Genomic DNA, 20,043 nt, shown 5'->3' on the forward strand with positions numbered 1-20,043 from the left:
AATGTTACTTCAAGGGCTTGATGAATTCTTAGAATTCAGAAAACAGAATTCTAAATTAGAGTTCTGCTTATGCAGGAGAAAACACAAAAACCATATTATGTAGAGATGTGTAAGAGTTTAGAGCAACTGCAAGAGGAAGACCTGCGATGGAGAAAGATAAGGTTGAAACTGCCTGAAAATAATGATTCGAATTTGAAGAAATTCTATATAAGGGAGTCATGTTTCATCAGCATACACTGAATCAAGAACAGGTGTGTGTGTGTGTGTGTGTGTGTGTGTGTGTGTGTGTGTGTGTGTGTTTTCATTTTGTACACTCACAATGTATGGAATCGCCATGGGGTTTCTAAATGCACCAACAAGATAAATATGTACTATTTTCCCAACTTGCGAAGAAGATTTCTCCAAGTAATTCGGAAGTGCATTACTTTCCAAAAGATGAAGCAGTCAACAAGTCCAAGTTGACTGAGCTACATCGTACAGTGCCCACAGAATCTTTAAAAATTAATGTCCTTGAATGTTGCTGGACCGTATCCGCAAGGGACGGGAGGTGTCAAATATGTTTTTGCCTTGTATGAAGTTTTCACAAAATATGTAAAGTTGTATGCAGTGTCGTCGGTAAGAGCAGGTTCTATTATCAGGAGGATTACAGAAGATTATCTCCTGAGAGTGGCAAAGCTGCAGATATTGTTAACGGACAATGCATCATACTTCGTAGGCAATAGATGGAAGGAATTTACTAATACAAACAAGATAAAATATATATTTGTATTCAGATTTCACCCCGAGGAGAGCCCAATAGAAAGGATATTCAAAACGCATCTATGCACTTCAGAAGCACATGAAACGGGTGGAGTTGTCTCACCATTTCAACAAGTCATTAACAACTTACCACAAACTTCAACTGGTTTTACATCAACTGAATTGATGTTTAAAAGAGAAGTCAATGAGTGGGAAAAACCATTGCCCAAGATACCCAGGGGAGAGATGTCATTCAAAGAAAAAGTACGGCAGGCTTTGATTAATCTGGAGGAAATGCTGAACAAAGGAAAAAGTCATGGGACAAGAGATTAGGGCACACTGTACAATTTGAAGTAGCACAAGATGTATTACTACAAGTGCACCCTAAACCTACAGAATATGGGAAGCTCAATTGGAAATGGCAGCTTTTGTACACTGGGCCAATTGTAGTTCCTGAAATCCCACATCCAGGTGCATATAGATTAGCCTACCTTAACAGTGGAAAGCACAAGGGACTTTATCCACACAAGGACCTAAGAGAAGATGCACACTAAAACGATTGGACAAAGGTCAAATCTCACTTTAAACACTGTACAAGAAAAAGTGCAAAATTTCAATATAATATGTATGTAACAGTTGTTGCTTCGTTTTAAGAAAAAAATTTTCTATTTTATTTATATGTTTCTACATGGAAGCAAAATAAGTTATAGTAATTTAAGATTCTGTTTAATGTCAAAAGGCAATGCGAAGCCTGAAAATCTTACACAATCGTAATGGTGCTGACTCATTCTACAAAATGTACTTTTCCCAAATACACTGAGATAATGCACTTGAAATGTAAACATGTGAAACAACATTATGAGAGGGAAATAACGCGCAGGCATACTAGGAGCAAACACACAGGTCAGCACCCTCAGTGCATCCAAGAAACTGTTTAGTCAAACACGCCACTTAGCATGCTGGATGCAACGCAAACTTGGCATATAGCTGCAAAATAAGATTTATTCTGGAAGCTTTGATATAAGTTAATTACTATTAAAATGAGGGAGTGTATACTATAAGGATAAAACTAATACAATATGGACATTTAAAGAGGAAATTCACGGAGGAATAAAGAATGACTAAGTACAGAAACATATCTACACACTACACTACTATTTACAGTGTATACAAATGTAAACTGAAGTTACATGCAAACAAATAAAACACTATAAGGAAAGTATCTATACACAACAAAAGAAAGAACATGTGTAGGAGTATGGTCACATTCTGAACTACGGAAGATAATGAGTTCGTACCCCTCTACAACAACACTCATTAACTGCACGTGTAATTGTAGTATACATGTGAAAGGACTGAAAAAGGTAAGTCAAAATGATAGACACACAATGAGTATTTGAGCTCTAATAACAGAATGATTGATTTTGAGGACTAAAAAGGAGTTGACGTTACACATCTACATGTACCTTTTTACTTTAAACATATGTGTTCGTGTGGAGAAAAATGATACATTAGTTATTCATGGAGCGATTATGTTCTTAGTTTATAAAGTTGTTATTAAGTTTGTCTTCCAGGTAATGATGCGAGGACATGCCCTGGTAAACGTGGAAAGGAGAATTTAGATAGTTTGTACAAAACAAAATGGGTCACACCGCAATAAGAGTAATTATATGAATATAAACATATGTACGAATGTGACAGTGTGAATGAATGTGTGTATATGAAGATATTAAAGAATGCAGAATGTTGTTAAATTTGTGTTTAGGTCTAGTACTACCACAGCAGAAAGGGGTCAGACCGCATATTAGAAAGTGCAAGCTACTGATATGAGCACCAAATATGAGAATTCATGATACATTTACATGGGATTGTGACTTATCCGAATGTTCTTCTACAATATTTTCTTGGTATTGTCTTCATAGTGACATATTTAAGTATATTATATACACAACAGTGGTATCCTGAAAATATGGATATAAGTTAAATACACTGAATCACACTCACTACAGGTATTTTCAAACAAGTAATATTGATAACTTATGACCACTGCACTTTCAGAATTCTGCAATCAGTTCGGCAAACAAGAAGTACGTTGTTTCACAAAGATAGAAAGAAGTGTGTAGAAAGAGTTTACTCAATTATTCCATGGTATGTAGACGATGGATTTCAGCAGCAGAAAAAAAGGCTTCTCACCACCCCCCGCCACCATTCCTTGAAGATAAGTAGATGCATTCCTAACAGACTTGAGAGAGGTGGGGCTAAGCGTAGCTATATTTGCTTGTATTGGTTAACACTTATTGAAGATTTCTTCTCTTTCATTAGCAATCTGTATTTATAGGCACAGGAATCGGATGAAGTGCGAGGACAGTGATTTATGCATATTATCAAACTGTATATATGTATATTGTTCTTTCAACCTTAAAATAGGAAAAAAATTAATTTTTATTCAGTGTATGGTAATACTACTGCATGAACTCAAGACATTAAGAGTTACCTGCTCATGACAATTCTGTACAAGACAAGAAGCCTTTGAGTGCTCTGAGAAAATGTCACGTACTGTCTATTTAAAATGTCATAAGATGATGTTATATGCACCCTCAGGACGAAAATGAAATGTTAAAGGACATACAGTGGTACTGAAATGTTGTTTTCTGCACAAGTTATAAATGTTATACTGAATGTATACTTGAATATGTATAAATTGTACCATGTATGTACAAATAGGCTTATGTATGCTTAGTTTAAATCAAGTGATACTGAACTGTAATGCTTATTTTGTGCATATTATGAGAGACCATATATGTATTGACAAAACAGACATCAATAGGAATTATTCAATTACCAGGTGTTTGGCATGTGCTCTAAAAAGGTTACATTTACATGTGTTATAGATTAGATTAGATTAGATTTACTTTCATTCCAATTGATCCGTAGTGAGGAGGTCCTCCAGGATGTGGAACATGTCAGAGAAACAACAATACATGACAAATATTTACAACTAAAACAAATAAGCTAATGTACCATTCCACAGGTCCCAAGTGGAATGATCGTCATTTTTTAATGAACACTAAGAGTCATTTTACAAATACTAATGCACTGAATTTAAAATAAAAAAGTGTTTTATTTATTTATAAGGTAATACAACTACTGTAATACTTATTTACAATGAACACATTACTGCACTGAAATGGTGCAGAAGTTAGATTATACTAACACACACACACACACAAATTTTCAATGAACACATTACTGCACTGAAATTGTGCAGAAGTTATGTTGTACTTATATACAAATCAGTTGGTTTTACTAAGAAATTCATCAATGGAGTAGAAGGAGTTGGCCACCAATAAATCCTTTAGGCTTCTCTTAAACTGAATTTCATTGGTTGTTAAGCTTTTTATGGCTGCTGGCAAGTTATTGAAAATGTGTGTTCCTGAATAATGCACACCTTTTTGTACAAGACTAAGTGACTTTAAATCCTTGTGAAGATTATTCTTATTTCTAGTATTGATTCCATGAATTGAGCTGTTGGTTTGAAAAAGTGATATATTTTTAATGACAAATTTCACTAAGGAATAAATATATTGGGAAGCAGTAGTTAGTATCCCTAGTTCCCTAAACAGGCTTCTGCAGGATGTTCTTGAGTTCACACCACATATAACTCTCACTGCACGTTTTTGTGCCCGGAAAACTTTAGCTTGGCTTGATGAATTACCCCAAAAAATAATCCCATATGACATTATGGAATGAAAGTAAGCATAGTATGCCAGCTTTTTCATTTTTATATCCCCTATGTCTGACAAAATTCGCATTGCAAACAGAGATTTGTTAAGACGCTTCAGCAGTTCTGTGGTGTGCTCCTCCCAGTTGAATTTATTATCAAGCTGTAATCCCAAGAATTTAACACTGTCCACTTCTTCTATCTTCTTGTCATCGTATGTTAGACATATACTCTTGGGACACCCCTTACAAGTTCTGAACTGCATGTAGTGTGTTTTTTCAAAGTTTAGTGACAAAGAATTGGCTAGGAACCAGTGATTAATGTCCACAAATATTTTATTGGCTGATCTTTCTAAGACTACATTTGACTTGCTATTTATTGCAATGTTTGTATCATCGGCAAACAAAACAAACTGAAGGTGCGGGTGCTTACAATGAGCCAAACTTTTCGGTTCTTTTGTAGCGGCAAGGGACACTAGACTTTGCCACCAGCGACCATATAAGGTGAAAATGTTTAAGGACTTAACCTGAAACTTGGTGAACTCTCAACATGATGCAGCTCTATGGACATTTTGATCACATGAAATTTGTTGTTATCTAAAAACTGTGAAAACAAACAGTACCACCTAACCATGTTGCACCAACGGACTTACAAGGTGCATGCACAACATTGCTTAATGTGTGTGGGCAAAGCCCTGTAAGAGGCGTGTAGCGGTTACTCTGCAATAATGGTTCAAATGGCTCTGAGCACTATGGGACTTGGTTAGGTTAGGTTAGGTTAGGTTGGTCATCAGTCCCCTAGAACTTAGAACTACTGAAACCTAACTAACCTAAGGACATCACACAACACCCAGCCATCACGAGGCAGAGAAAATCCCTGACCCCGCCGGGAATCGAACCCGGGAACCCGGGCGTGGGAAGCGAGAACGCTACCGCACGACCACGAGATGCGGGCTGCAATAATGGAGCAGCAGACTCTTATCTTTGAACATGTCCTTTGTTGCAATATAGACCTGGGTAATTAAACTTTCAGAATATGTAAATAAAACTGTAAAATAAAAGAACTGGCATGCCTAGCGTATACATTAAAGTAAGACTGGACATCAATAAAGGTATTATAAACTCCGGCCTGGCCAGAGATACAATAAGAGTTATAACTGAAAACAGACTTTAATACATTATGATTGTATGTAGAAAGAGCACCACTACTGTATACTGTCATTCAGTAATAGTGGACCATGCCTGTATAAAGCAGGGGAGCAGTTGTATTGGAAATTATGATAGTTTACCTGTATTTCTGTATATTTTTATCCACTCATTCGCTAAGTAGTTTATGGCAAAGTTTAAAATGTGATATGCCTGCAGCAATCAAGCCTGTGGAGCTAGCACGAAAAGATGAACATCAATTTCCTTACGTTTGTAAAAACTCCTATTGCATGTTTCATTGATCTTGTACTGTCCGTCTTTACCCATCCATGACAGAGAGAGAATGTGAATTTCTCTTTAGCTCAACAATAATGTGAAAGACATTAATTCTGATAGTACGAAGTCAACTTCATTTACTAGTTCCTTACTTCAGTTGATCTATCTACCTGAATTACTGGTGTCTGAAATACTTCGGAGAAGCAAGAAACTTGAGCAGAGCAAGCTGGAGGGTGTAACATTGTCTTCAATGAAGAAGAGGGGGTAAATAACTTCAACACTTGAAGAACTATCATCCAATAACCCAATATTATATGTTACACATTTTCCGTGTATACAAAAAATCACAAGTCTGACTGACTGGAGGTGTGCGACACTGTGTATAAATTAGCTGACACACTCTCCTGAACGAACTCACTATTGTAGCGCTTCTTGAGCAGTGTCAGCAAATTTCCATCATAATCATTATTCTTAAAGTTATTAATTAATCAGTAGATGTAAATGCCATATTTGTGATGCTTGTACTTTGGACACCACGTGTACACAAAGTATACTAATTAATTAATTGTTTTTGCCATAATGTTAAAACAACACACGGGGGCTCCAATGAGGACGCAACGGAGTGCTTTTATTTGACTTCGGCTCCTATACTATGCACATTCGTAGTCTCCACAAGCTGAATATTAGACCTATTTAGTATAAACCATTACATGCAATTATACTTTAACACACAAACATGCAACAGCATGCAGTAAGCATATGGTAATTTAGAATAAAGTACTGTGATATATTTGTTTCTCAGTTTAATTAAGTACATTTCACATTCCTGCAGTTTTATTGCTAGAATGATTACCATGATTTAAAAAAAACTGTGAATGATTCACAAAAACTAACAGAGGCAATGAAATCAGGCAAAACCACAGTGGATTAATGTGCTACATTTAATCATTATATTATTGTTGTACTTTATTCTCTGTTTTGACTATGCGTAACAGTTTTGAAAATTTATAATCAAGGATTTTAGATAGTAGTTTTTATCGTAAAATTATAATTGACGTACCCAGGAACTGTATTTTTCCACTAAAAATTACCCTATAATACTGTAACTAAGCATGCAATTGGTTCTGTATCTTGTCACCTACTCCTACACTCTGTAAACCACTCTGAAGTGAATGACGAAGGGTACTTCCCATTGATCCAGTTATTAGAGCGTTTTACTGTTCCAGACTCTTGTGGAGCACTGGAACAGTGACTGCTTAAACACCTCTGTGCACACTGTAATTAGTCTAATCTTGTCTTTCTAATTCCTATGGGTGTGGTTGTAGAGGATTTTACTATACTCCTAGGTTCCTCACTTAAAGTTTGTTCTAGAAACTTTCTAAGTAGTCTTTCATGGGTTACTTTGCATCCATCTTCAAGCGTCAGCATCAGCCAGTTCAGTTCTTCCATCATCTTTATGACACTTTCCCACTGGACAGACAAATCTGTGACCATTTGTGCAACCCTTCTTTGTATCCATTCAATACTCCTGTTAGGACTATGTGGTACAGCCCTCCCCCCCCCCCCCCCAAACATCTGAGCAAATCAGATATGTGACATAAGTGCTTCATAGCCAATCTCCTTCATAGGCTGGCTGCATTTCCCTAGCATTTTAGTAGTCACCTGCTTTACCTAGGACTGAGACTATGTAATCGTCCCATTTCATATACCTATAAAATGTTACATCCTTGTATTTGTGTAAGTTGACCCATTTCAACTGTACCTCACTCACATAATCACTGTTGCATGATATAATAAACATGAAAAAAGGAAATGAGTAAAAAAGAAGGGGGACGAACACTCACCAATTCCGCTTACTACATTCCAAGCCACCTGCATGCAGAGATGTGCCATCTTAGGACCTACACCAGGCAGTTTGCAAAGACCTTCAACAGTATTTGGAATGTCACCTCCAAATTCATCTTTAAGTATTTGTGTAGTCTTCTTAATGTAATTAACCTTACTCTGTAACAATAAAAAAATCCATGTACAAACACAATTAAAAAACCTCATTGCAACACCAGACTTCATATAAAACATACATTAATGTAGACTGATTAACATTACAAAAGCACTTGGAAGCTACAACACAAATTAACTACTGCAGCAGAAAAGCAAAACATTCCCACATACAAAAAGTAGTATGACCAAGAATTCATCTTTCGCAGTATAAAATTAGCTTTGAAACAACTCATTTTATTGAAATAGCTATACATTAACAGGTCAATATAAATTAATGATGTTCTGTTCCATCTCCCCCCTCCCATACTTCTGAATTCTCCTAATCATTAATACCCTGCTGCAAAAAAGAACCTCCTCTTCGTATGCATATGAAGCAATTCCAACAATTGGCACTGTACCTAAAGAAGCTCTCACTTTATTTTTAAATATAAAATGAGCACCAAATCATCTATTTTATATGACTTATAAATTAACAGAGCCTATGCTGAATTCCCAAAATGGTCTACAAAACAAAATCACTACAATACAAACAAAGTTGGTGATTAAACACCAATTACATGGAAGTGGCACATGGGTAGATGTAGTACTGCAGACCATTACTTACAAGTTATGTAACACTGTAGACCAGTGACAGCTGCCAATACATTTGATTACAAAAAAGACAAGCTATATAAAAAATTTAAATTTTGTGGCATTAATAGCACAAGTTGTTAGAGGTTCACTTAATAATGATCTACTAAGAAGCAGTGCGTCATCTTAGGAAGCTGTATTCGTTTGTGAACAGAATCCTTTTATGACTGAGAACTATTCACTGGGGATGTGGTAAGGGTTATATACATAAACACACGTTATAAGCGAGAGGTCAAATGAAAACAAGATAGATGGAAAAAGTAAGCTGTTTATTATTTCAAAAGTAATTGTCATAACTGTTAATACATTTATCCCACTGTTAAACAAGATGGTCAATGCCTTCATGGAAAAATGTTTGTGTTTCCATAGGGAACCACGACTACCCAGGTGTGCACCCCTTCACCCACATGTTGCCAACGTTGTTTCAATTACACTGCAAAAGTTTCACTGGGAAGGCCTTACACATCCTCCATACAGTCCTGATCTCTCCCCACTGGTTTCCATATTTTTGGAGCCCTGCAGAAAAACATTTGTGATCATCAACTTGCTTCCGATGAAGAGGTGAATGCCTGTGTGCTATCATGGCTCTAGTGACCGCAAATATTTCTCCATGAAGGCAATGACCATCTTGTCTCACAGAGGGATGAATGTAATAACAGTTGTGGCCATTACTTTTGAAAATACAAACATTTGACTTGCTTCTTTCCATCTACCTCATTTTCATTTGATAGCCACTTACACATTTACTATAACTGACCTATCTTATAGTACAACTATTTGAGTCAGTCTTCTAAGCCGCTAAGTTAAATTGTCATTTTTCTACTCTCGAGCATGGTTTAGTGCACTTGAAATTGGGGGGGCAAACATTTGTGAGGCTCAACAATGCTGACAATAGTTCTGCCTAAGCATTGATTAGGGGTAGTTTCTTTGGCTAGTAATCAAAATGCCATGTTCCAGATTCCATCCCAGCTACTGCTTCAATTCTGAATAAAAAAGTCATTAGCAAGGTAGCCACATCAATCTGATACAGGGTGTTAACCTCATTCTGCCAATGACCTTACTATAGAAAGTGAAAGAGCAGAATGAGTAGGGGTTCAGGACACCCTCTTACCTTAGGTTGGGGAACTGCCACTAAAGGTTGAAGAATCAGTAATGATCAACAGCACAAGACTCAGAAGGCAGTGGAAATTGCTGCATTAAAGACACAGAATACCTATGCAGAGAACATGTGGCCTGCAACTGAAGAAGTGTTGTAACGGGGAGGGGGGGAGTGAACTGAATTAACCTCCCATTCAATTATCTGGGTCTGGAAAGCAGGAGGGGACTATGGGAAAAAGCAATGAAACAGTAACATTATACAACTCAGAGCAAGGACAATAAAAGCCTGGCTGTGGCACGAAAACTAAAAGTTCTCAGAATAAAAATGCAGAGGCTCAATTTGAATGTAGTAGGAAACAGTGAAGTAAAATGGGAAGAAGAGAAGAAAAATGCAAAGGCTCAATTTGGGTATGTTAGGGGTCAGTGAAGTGAAATGGGAAGAAGATACGGTTTTCTAGTCAGAAGACGAGGTTTACTTGTAAAATGAATATAGGGAAATATCAACAGCAGCAGAAAATGGTAAATCGGGACTAGGATTAGTTGTGATTAGGAAGGTAGCACAAAGAATGAGTTAAAATGAACAATGAAATGACAAGATTATTCTGATCAGAACTGACACCAAACCAATGTCAACAACAGTAGTTCAAGCATACTTACCGGTATCATAAGCATAACAGGATGCAATAGAGGGAGTGTCTAAGGACACTGAACATGAACAGGTAGTTCAGTATGTAACGGGAGAGGGAACAGAAGAGATTTAACACAAGAAAATGGGCTCAGTATCAGGAGAGAGAGGAGAAAGACTCCTACAGTATCACAATAAATTTCAATTAATAATAGTAAATGTATGGTTCAACAATCACAAGAGAAGGAGGTATGTCTGCAAATGCCTGGAGACAATGGAAGATATCATAATAGTGAGACAGATTCTCAAGTAAGATATTAGGAGCGTAAGGTGTACCCAAAAGCAGATATGGACGGAAATTACAATTAAGTACGGTAAAGTTCAAGAGTTTTGTTGGAAAGATCAATGTGTAAAGAAGTGGGATACTGAAGTTCTGAGGAAAGATGATGTGTGTTTGACAATCTCTGAGGTCATAAATACTGTGATAATAAATGCCACAATAGATATTTGAGTTGAAAAGGAATGGTAATCACAGATATTGGACAGACAAACATAGGTACCAGGAAGTCAATTAAGAAAGAAAACTTGGGCTTCAGAAGAAATACTTTGAAGAATTAAACACAAAAATGTTCAACATAAGTCACTTAAGAATGAAATCAGCAGTGAAGCTAAAACCAAATGACTGCAGGAAAAACTTGAGGAAATCTTAATGAGAAATGGTCACTGGAAGGACTGGTCCAATGTATAGAAAAGTCAAGAACAATATCTGATAAAATTAAAAGCAACGGTGTTTATTTAAAAAGTGCCAAAGCACTTTCACATTTAATGCAGTGGAGAGAGCAGACAGGCGGAAAGAGTCTATTGAGGGCCACTATGAAGGAGAGGAACTGTCAGCTGTTTATATAGATGAAGAAATGAGTGTTAGTTTTAATGACATAAGGAGTCCAGTATTATCGTTAAAAGCTCATCATAGCTGTGAAAGACTAACCATGAAACAAGACAGAAAAGATAGGTAACATACCTCGAAAATTTCTAAAAATCACTGAGGGAATTTGCAACCAAATGATTATTCAAGTTCGTTTATAGAATTGAGACTAAATATATACCAGTGGACTTGAGGAAGGTATTATCGACAGAACCTGAAGACAGACAGGGCAGATAAATATAAGAACTATCACACAAGAGCTTATGAACTGTCATTGACAATAATGATACACAGAAGAATGGGAAAAGAAAACTGAGGTCAGTGTGGTCTTAGGAATAGTAAAGCAACCAGAGGGGCAGTTCTGATATTGTGTTTGATAATGAGGGCATGACTGAAGTAAAATCAAGACACATTAAAAGTATTTGCCGACCTCAAAAAGGCATTTGATAAAGTAAAATGATGCAAGACTTTGGAATTCTCAGAAAAATAAGTATAAGCTATGGGGAAAGCTGGGTAATACAAACCAGGTACAAGAATCAAAAGGTAACAACGAGACTGGAAGCTCAAGACAGACATGCTTGTATTAAAAAGGACATATGGCAGACTTTCTCTCCTGCAGCTCAATCTGCACAATGGAGAAAAAACAATGCAAACAAAAGAAGGATTCAGAAGCGAGTTTAAAATTCATGGTGGTGGAACATATATGGTAAGATTCTTCGATGACACAGCTATCCTCAGTGAAGGTGAGGAAGAATTACAGGACCTGCTCAATTGCATGAACAGTATAATGCAAACAGAACGTGAATCAACAGTAATGAGTAGTAGCAGAAAAAGAGCTAAGTCATAAACTTGACATGGAAATTGGGTACCATATAGATGACAAAGGGAAGGAATTAAGTTATTTTTGAAGCCAAATATAGCATTAAAGAACAATGCAAGAAATATACAGGAAACAGACTTGCAAGACAAAAGAAATATGTTAATACACATACATTCATCTGGGAAAGTTCTAAGAATGCACATTTGGAGAACAGCACAACACAGAAATGAATCATGGTCTGCAGGAAAACTACAAAAGGAGAGAATCAAAATGTTCCAGGTCTGGCTAACAGAAGCTCCTGAACATTAAGTAGCCTGATAATAAATGTGGATGTTCTCCACAGAATTGGTGAGGAAAGGGATACGTGGGAAACATTGACTAGACAAAAGGGCAGGATGATAGGACTTGTGTTAAAACAACAGCGAATAACTTTAATGGTACAAAGAGGGAGCCACAGGGGCAAAAACAGTTACGGACCACAAATATTGAAATACTTCAATCAAATAATTGAGGATGCTGGGTAAAGTACTACTCAGAGATCAAAAGGTTGGCACAGGAGAGGAAGCTGTGGTGGGCTGCCCCATCAAAGCACTTACAAGATCGCCATTCGTCAATGATGCTATTTGGAACCTCAACAAAGACATGGCTCCAGGCAACAATTAACTTTAAGAGGAGAGATAATCTTGTCTAGGCCATCCCCTTTCGAGGGTGGAATCCTCTCTGTACCCTCATCTGTAATTATCATAATGCTTGCCATCAATTACCACTTGTCCATCAGTCAGGTTAGTCACCTTCTTGCAGTTCCTTTGCAAGACTGGCTTGGAAATGTGCTCTTATTTCTATGGATGAATACTACAATAAACACAAATGGGAATAAATTGCAACCCCTATACTATGACAACTGCTAAAGACTACCTTGCCAAGTTTCTTATTAAAGCCATTTTGAACTTACATTGCCCACTGTGCTTGCACAATATAGTAATAAAAAAGAAGTACTTCTCCGATGATGGGATATGGGGATCACACACAAAAGAAAAAGTAAATGTTATTTTCAATACTAGTAATATAATCAATAAGCCATCAGTTAATTCAATATTACTTAAATAAACATTGTTCATGCCAGCTGCAAGTTTTAAAATGTTGATATGAGTCAGGCAATATGTAAAAAAATTATCACTTAAATACACAATATAAAGGAAAGGCAACAACTCACCTAGGCCTATAGCAGACAGACATGCGGCACAAAGAATATGCAACAGAAAACAGTATTCACACTAATTTTAGAGCTCTTGTTCTTCCTATAGTAAAAGTACTCATATTCACACTTACAAAGGTATAGACACCCAAAAGCACACACCCAACACCGCACAATCACTATTTTGGTATTTCACATAAGGAGTTAAGTCAGTGTTTTCAGTTAATATTAATTGTTAATGTGATATAAAAACTTCATTGCTATCCGTCTATGAGGCTGCAAAAGTTGCGAAAATTATGATACTTGCCCATGTGCAGGAATATAAAGCATGGGGAAAATGTTAATTGCATTTCCAAATGCAATCATGCACATTTTATTCCTGAATAAGCAAAGTATTAGAAATAGCATCAGTAACTAGAATAAATCAATGACCTGAAAATAGTAGGCCTATTTATACTGCAATACTTCCACACAGTTGTGATACAATCATAAGTTGGGTGATGAGATTAACTTAATCGTTTACGATAAAAGGATTACATTTACCTTCCAAAACCCAACAGGATATATCAGTTCGCCTAGTACTTTATCATCAGTGGCTAATATATTTGACACTGTCAGTCCATGCTTTCGTAGCTTCATCATTGCAGCATGTGTAATCTGATCTTTTGTTTGGCTCGACAACATCAATGAGATGAGGGACTGATACCTCATTACCTGGAATAGTATAATAATTAAAATACAGCTGAATTTACAGCTTCAAACCATATGATGATCATGTTACCTCTGGGTCAGCCTCCTCATCCATACACTTGTCACATCCCATGTCATCTACAGGCGCATCTCTGTTTTTTCTCATCTCACGTATGTTAGTCAATATTTGTTGCCAATTTTGGGGTTCCCATTTTCCTTTCTTCGCCTGGTCTGCATCATGTGCATCAGTTACAACTATATCTTGACTTGACTGTGTATTATCAAAATACTGAGAAGTTTCTCCTACCTCATAATTTATTTTCAAATGACTTCGTTTCCTCACAGCAGCTGGCTTTTTAAGCTCTTTCGTTTCCTTCGAATTTTCTTTCACATTGCCGGTTTTAACGTCATCTCTCTTTGAACGTAATGTATACCTAGCCGTACCTCTGATTACCATTTTTGTTGTTTCATTTACCCTGTTCATTTCTTGTTTATCTTCCATGCTACCAGAAAGTAAACAATGGCAGCGCTCTTCGAAGAATGCCTGAAATCACAATTAGCGCCAACACTTTCAAACCCATAACATCACCATATTTACTTACAATACTACCAAGTGCGGAGTGCCCTTGATACTTCGAGTCCAAAGATCCGCGACATAAAATTAAAATAACCCGTTATAAATCATTCTGCAGCAGTAAGTCCTCAAGTCTTTTAATCCTTTACGTATGTAGTGTGGCAAACTCTACATAATTCTAAGTTAATCACCTTGTGAATTTGGAAGGTCTTCTTACTTCCGTACTTGCTGAGAAACCTGGAGAAGAATTCGGCCTTGTGCAAGACACATTTATAGTTTTGTTTTCACCCAGATATTCAAACTTATTTAAACAAACACACCTTGAGTACACTACAGCTACTTCTCCGTTTAGATGCATGTAAATTGCTACATTTTAAAGAGGTAAGGTCAATTCACACTAGCCGTCGCGTCACATCACGTCAAAACACTACAATGCATTTCTAGTGATGGCATTCACATCGGCCGTTATGGCATCGCCACATCACGTGAAGGTCTTCTCAGCAAGAAAGTTTCGTCGGTGGTGTCGCCTACTAACATCGGATAGGCTAATTTCACGTGCACATTCGTCTTATAGTATTGGAATTCGTGCTTCTTTGAGATATATAGACCAAAGCTGATGCCCATAGTGTGAATAAATTAGAAATCAAGTTGATGAAGCAGTTTTCATCAAATAACATTTTAAGTGAAAAAGTCAGCTCTAATGAAGGAGAAAAATACAGTTGTTTATCAGGTTATTAGTTGTGGAAGGGAAAAAACCATCGTAATGGATAAGGTAAGCAGGCTCTATTTATTCCGTTACAAATAATGTTTGATGTGTTTCTGCGTATGTACTCTAGCTATCTCATAAATGTAAATGAGGACAGTACTCCTTCTTCTAGGAGGTGAGGAGACTGACGGAAACCTGTGCACAACAGGGCGACCAACTATTGGTAGCATGCAATGCTAATGCCCACAACTTAGTGTGGGGCAGCACCGACACCAACAGTAGAGGTAAGTACCTTCTAGAATTTCTTCTAGCTAATAGCTTAGAGATTCTCAAAAGGGGCATTTAGGAATATAATAAGGGAGGAGGTAATTGACATAACGTTCAGTTCTACTTTGATGGTTAGTTATGTCAAACAATAGCATGTGACCTTAGGGCTGTCCTCATCAGACGACATGTATATTAAGTTTGAGGTAGAAATGGGCATTAGACAGACCATGTCCTATAGAAATCCCAGGAAAATGGAGTGGGAGGCATATAGGAGGGACCTCGACTCAAACCTATCAGAAGTCAGTACTTCAATAACGAATCCAGTAGAGTTTGAGGAGGTAGCAGAGGCAGTGACCTCTGCCATCACGACCTCATACCATGACAATTCCCAATCACCAAGAAGTGCACGAATAGGAATGCATCTTGGTGGAACAACAATCTGGAATCACAGAGGAAACAGATACGAAGACTGTTTAACCTTGCGAGAAGGAAAGGACGATGGGCAGAATATGGGGAGGCCCACGTCAAATACAATCTTGCAATTAAGCAAGCAAAGCAGACGTCCAGGGAGGTATTCTGTGAGGAGGTAGAGGGTACAACTATTCAGGCCAGACTTCACAAAATCCTCACTATGATACCAACTAATCCAGGAGGAATTTTAAGGAAAGAGGATGGGAAGTATACAAGGACAACACATGAAACGCTGGAACTACTCCTCAAGACTCATTTTCCTCAATGTACTCTGAGAGACAACATAGACCAGGGCGAGATCCCTGTGAGAGATCAGTTTTCAGGTATTCGAAGGGAGAACTGGGAATCTGCAGAGAATGTGTTGACAATAGTAATATCCAATGGGCGGTGAGAACATTCCAACCGTTCAAGTCACCTGGTCCAGATGGAATTTTTGCAGCGCTCCTGCAACAAGCAGGTGTGAACGTAATAAGATTCCTATGCAGGTTATTTAGGATTAGCCCAGCAGCAGGAATCATTCCTGACGTTTGGAGGGCAGTGACGGTTGCCTTCATTCCAAACCCAGGGAGAACTGATCATACAAAGGCCAGGGATATGAGATCAATCAGTCTGTCCTCCTTTCTTTTTAAAACATTAGAAAAAATGGTCAAGGTGCATGTTAGGGAGAGGAGGCTAACTAGAGTCCCTCTACACATAAACCAACACGAATACCAACCAGGAAAATCGTGTGAAACTGCACTCCACCAACTTGTTGGGAAGGTGGAGAAAACACCCTCTGCTTCTTCTTGGACATCGAAGGGGCTTTTAGCAACATGACCTTCGAATCTGTGGTTAAGGCAGCGGAGGTGCATGGCTTGGAAACCACAATTTGCAGGTGGTTTAGAGCCATGCTTATTGGTAGAAAGTTAGAAGCCACTATGACGCAAGGAAAAATGGTAATCAACACCACCAGAGGCTGTCCATAAGGAGGGCTCCTGTCCCCTCTACTGTGGAACTTTGTGTTGAATGAACTCATTGTAGAATTAAACTCTAGACAGTAGTTTTGCCAGGGATACGCAAACGATCTTGTCATAGTAATGCTTGGCAACTTTTCAAGTACAGTCAGAGCTATGGCACAAGGAACGTTGAACATTGTGCAAAATTGGTGCAGGAAACAGGACCTAAGGGTCAGTTCTAAGAAGACTGTTGAAGTACCATTTATGAGGAAGCAGATCCAACACACATATTGGAATCTCAAGCTTCTCAATGAGACTCTATCAGTGAAGGGGATAGCGAAATAACAAGGGGTATCCCCGTTTGAGAAACTTTTGTGGACCCCTCACGTAAGGAGCATCTGTTCCAAGGCGAAATGTACTCCCATGAGTACCAGGAGAGCTTGTGGTAAAAACTGGGGCTTAAGCCCCACCAGTATGTATTGGATATACACTACAGTAGTAAGACCTATGATCACTTATGGGGCTACTGTGTGGTGGAAAAAGGTTGAGCAGCAGGTAGCTGCTAAGGAGCTTGCTAAGGTGCAGAGACTGGCCTGCTTAGCCATTACAGGTGGAATTAGCAGCACACCCACTTCTGGGATGGAAACCATGCTGGACATGCCCCCATTACACCTGTGGGTAAAGATGGAGGCAACAGCTATAATACACAGCTTAAAGACTGGCAAAAACTGGAACTGACTGGGGTATCCAGGACCTCACACTAAAATACTGAGTGAGATATGGTTGGGGAAATGCTGGCCAACTATATAATAACTGCCAGCTGCTTCAACAAGCCTGTCAATGTAGTAATTGGAAGCAGAGAAATCTGGGAGGATAAATTTTGACATCATACTGGGGACATAGTGTGGTTCACTGACAGTTCGAAAACAGACCAAGGTGTTGGAGCCAGAGTATACAGGGTGCAACCAAGTCTGGAGAGTGCAATCTCTCTAGGGTAGGTGGCCACTGTGTTTCAAGCAGAAACATCTGCTATCAGGATGTGAGTGGAGGAGCATTTGCGTAGATACTACAGAGGGTGTAGCATTTTCATTTATTCAGACAGCCAAGCAGCCCTGAAAGCACTGGCAGCCTCTGAAACAAGGCCAAAAATCGTGGTAGAATGCCACTAAGCCCTTGTGGAGCTAGGGGAAAACCAGAGGGTAAACCTGTTGTGAGTCCCTCGTAACTCAGGGATTAGTGGTAATGAGCAAGTCGATAGGTTGGCCAAGATAGGGCAATGACTCCATTTATTGGACTGGAACCTGTCCTGACAATCATCAAGGCGATGATCAAAATAAAACTACGAGACTGGACAAGGAGACAGCATGTAGAATATTGGGTTAGTGACCAAAAGGAAAAACATGGCAATATATTGATGCTGAAGCCATGTTCTAAGAGAAGTCTCTCAATCCTGGGCTTGAACAGGAGAGAAATGAAACTCACGATTGGACTATTGATTGGCCTTGGGAATTTCAAAACACACCTACACACAGTGGGGATAATATAAGACGACCTCAAATGTAGGATGTGTGGTGTGGGCGAGGAAACAGCATCACATTTGATCTTCGAATGCGAGGCATTGGAGACTAAAAGACGCAGAATATACGGTTCAACCAGACCTGAAGAAATTGTGTCTAGCAAAGCACTGGTAAAGGATCTCCTTGCACTGTTCAAGGTCATTGATTGGCTTTACGAGAGACACAGGGAATGAAACTCTGTCTTGGTGAAGGCTGCAGTGGGCTTGACCAATGTTGTTTTTGCTTCCCTGATAAAATCAAATCAAACCCTCATGGTACTGTCATGTGATATGGCTACCAGTATGGATGCCTCCATTTGAAATGCAGTGTTGAATGTTTCGATAAGGCGCGATGCGATGTGACAGCACATTCAGTGTTAACTGGTCTGTAAAATTTAAGGTTGTAATTACAGTTTTCATGGCTGTTGAAGTGTGTCACAGTCTGACACATACAGTTGTGACACACTCTGGTGTGAAAGTTGTTAGCGTGTGACAGTTGGGTGGCACTAATGCTCCAAGCAGTGAGAAAGCTGACAGTGATGTGTGTTGTAAGGATCATGTATGTTTTATTAGTTTTCTACTTAATTAACGAAATAATTGTTATATTTTTGCCTTTCAAGCATTACTAAACTAGCAAGGGACATGAAATAAACGCATAAACAGACGAATTTCACTGATTTAGAGAAATAAGCTACAATTCACTGATGAAGAAATATTTTCAAATATGTTCATAATTGCAGCTTACTCCACTAAAAGCGACCGCACACAAATGCATATTTCAAACATGAGAATCATATATTTCTGTTGTTGTATTGCAAAAGCTGTGTTACAAATCAATATAAAAGATATTGTTCTCACTCATCTGGTATTGTATCCAGAAGTTTTACTTGCTGGCCTCTTGATGTGCTGCTATTGCTGAGGGGAAACAAAAACCAGATGGAGTGTCGTGACTGTTAACTGTGCTACAAGTTGTGTTTTTGTTCCTTTGTTATGATGGGACTTTGTTCGACACATAAATTTTTCATAGAGTCTAATGATTTGTCCATTCTTACACTTCACTCGACTTTTTATGATATCTGAATGTTTTGTAAGTGCAGTTACTTTTGCTTCAAAAACGAATATGTTGAAGATTCTTTCTGTTTGTTTCTCAGATGTAGCTGCAATTGTGGAATTGGTTTCTTCCCTGTTGCACAACAGTTTTATTGCTTTCTGACGTTTTATTATAAGGTTTGTGTGGTTTTCCCTTCAGCTACAAGTGAGTTGGCTTATTGGGAACGTTAAATAATGTAGGTATTACATGCCATACAAGTTTCCCATGTACCACATACACTGATCTAACTGGAAGTGAAGCCAACAAAACTTCGTATTGTTGGGTGGATATCTGATGCCTCTCTGGAGAAGGTCAGATCTTCTGGTGTTTACCGGTAATTTCTTGCTAGTAAAGGATGATGACACTCTTCAGCAAGTGTCCTTGTGTTACGAGAGAATTGTAAACACTCTGTCCTGTAATCTACTGTTTCATGCCTCCCAGGGTCCTTAGGAAACTAAAGACGGACATGTGTGGTATCATTTTTTAGTTATTGTCTATTTTTATGGCATGAGACATGCTACATATTGCAAAAGCTGTGTTACAAATCAATATAAAAGATATTGTTCTCACTCATCTGGTAT

General features: G+C 38.2%; 1 protein-coding gene across 2 annotated transcripts in view; it reads right to left on the reverse strand.

Annotated features, from left to right (window-relative positions):
- LOC126234511 (endonuclease III-like protein 1) overlaps positions 1 to 14,902 on the reverse strand; it is a 35,741-nt gene extending 20,839 nt beyond the window's left edge. The window contains exons 1-4 of one of the 2 annotated variants that reach the window (XM_049943207.1): positions 14,498 to 14,536; positions 13,956 to 14,408; positions 13,718 to 13,888; positions 7,725 to 7,884 (exon numbers count right to left, since the gene is read on the reverse strand). In XM_049943207.1, the coding sequence (XP_049799164.1) occupies positions 7,725 to 7,884; positions 13,718 to 13,888; positions 13,956 to 14,408; positions 14,498 to 14,521 (808 nt within the window). In that variant the 5' untranslated portion in view covers positions 14,522 to 14,536. Of the gene's footprint in view, positions 1 to 7,724; positions 7,885 to 13,717; positions 13,889 to 13,955; positions 14,409 to 14,497; positions 14,537 to 14,629 lie in introns of those variants that run through there. The other variant, XM_049943208.1, reaches the window with a different exon arrangement.
- Positions 14,903 to 20,043: the final 5,141 nt, after the last annotated feature.

This window comes from Schistocerca nitens, chromosome 2, assembly GCF_023898315.1.
Source record: "Schistocerca nitens isolate TAMUIC-IGC-003100 chromosome 2, iqSchNite1.1, whole genome shotgun sequence".
NCBI classification, from domain to species: Eukaryota; Metazoa; Arthropoda; class Insecta; order Orthoptera; family Acrididae; genus Schistocerca; species Schistocerca nitens.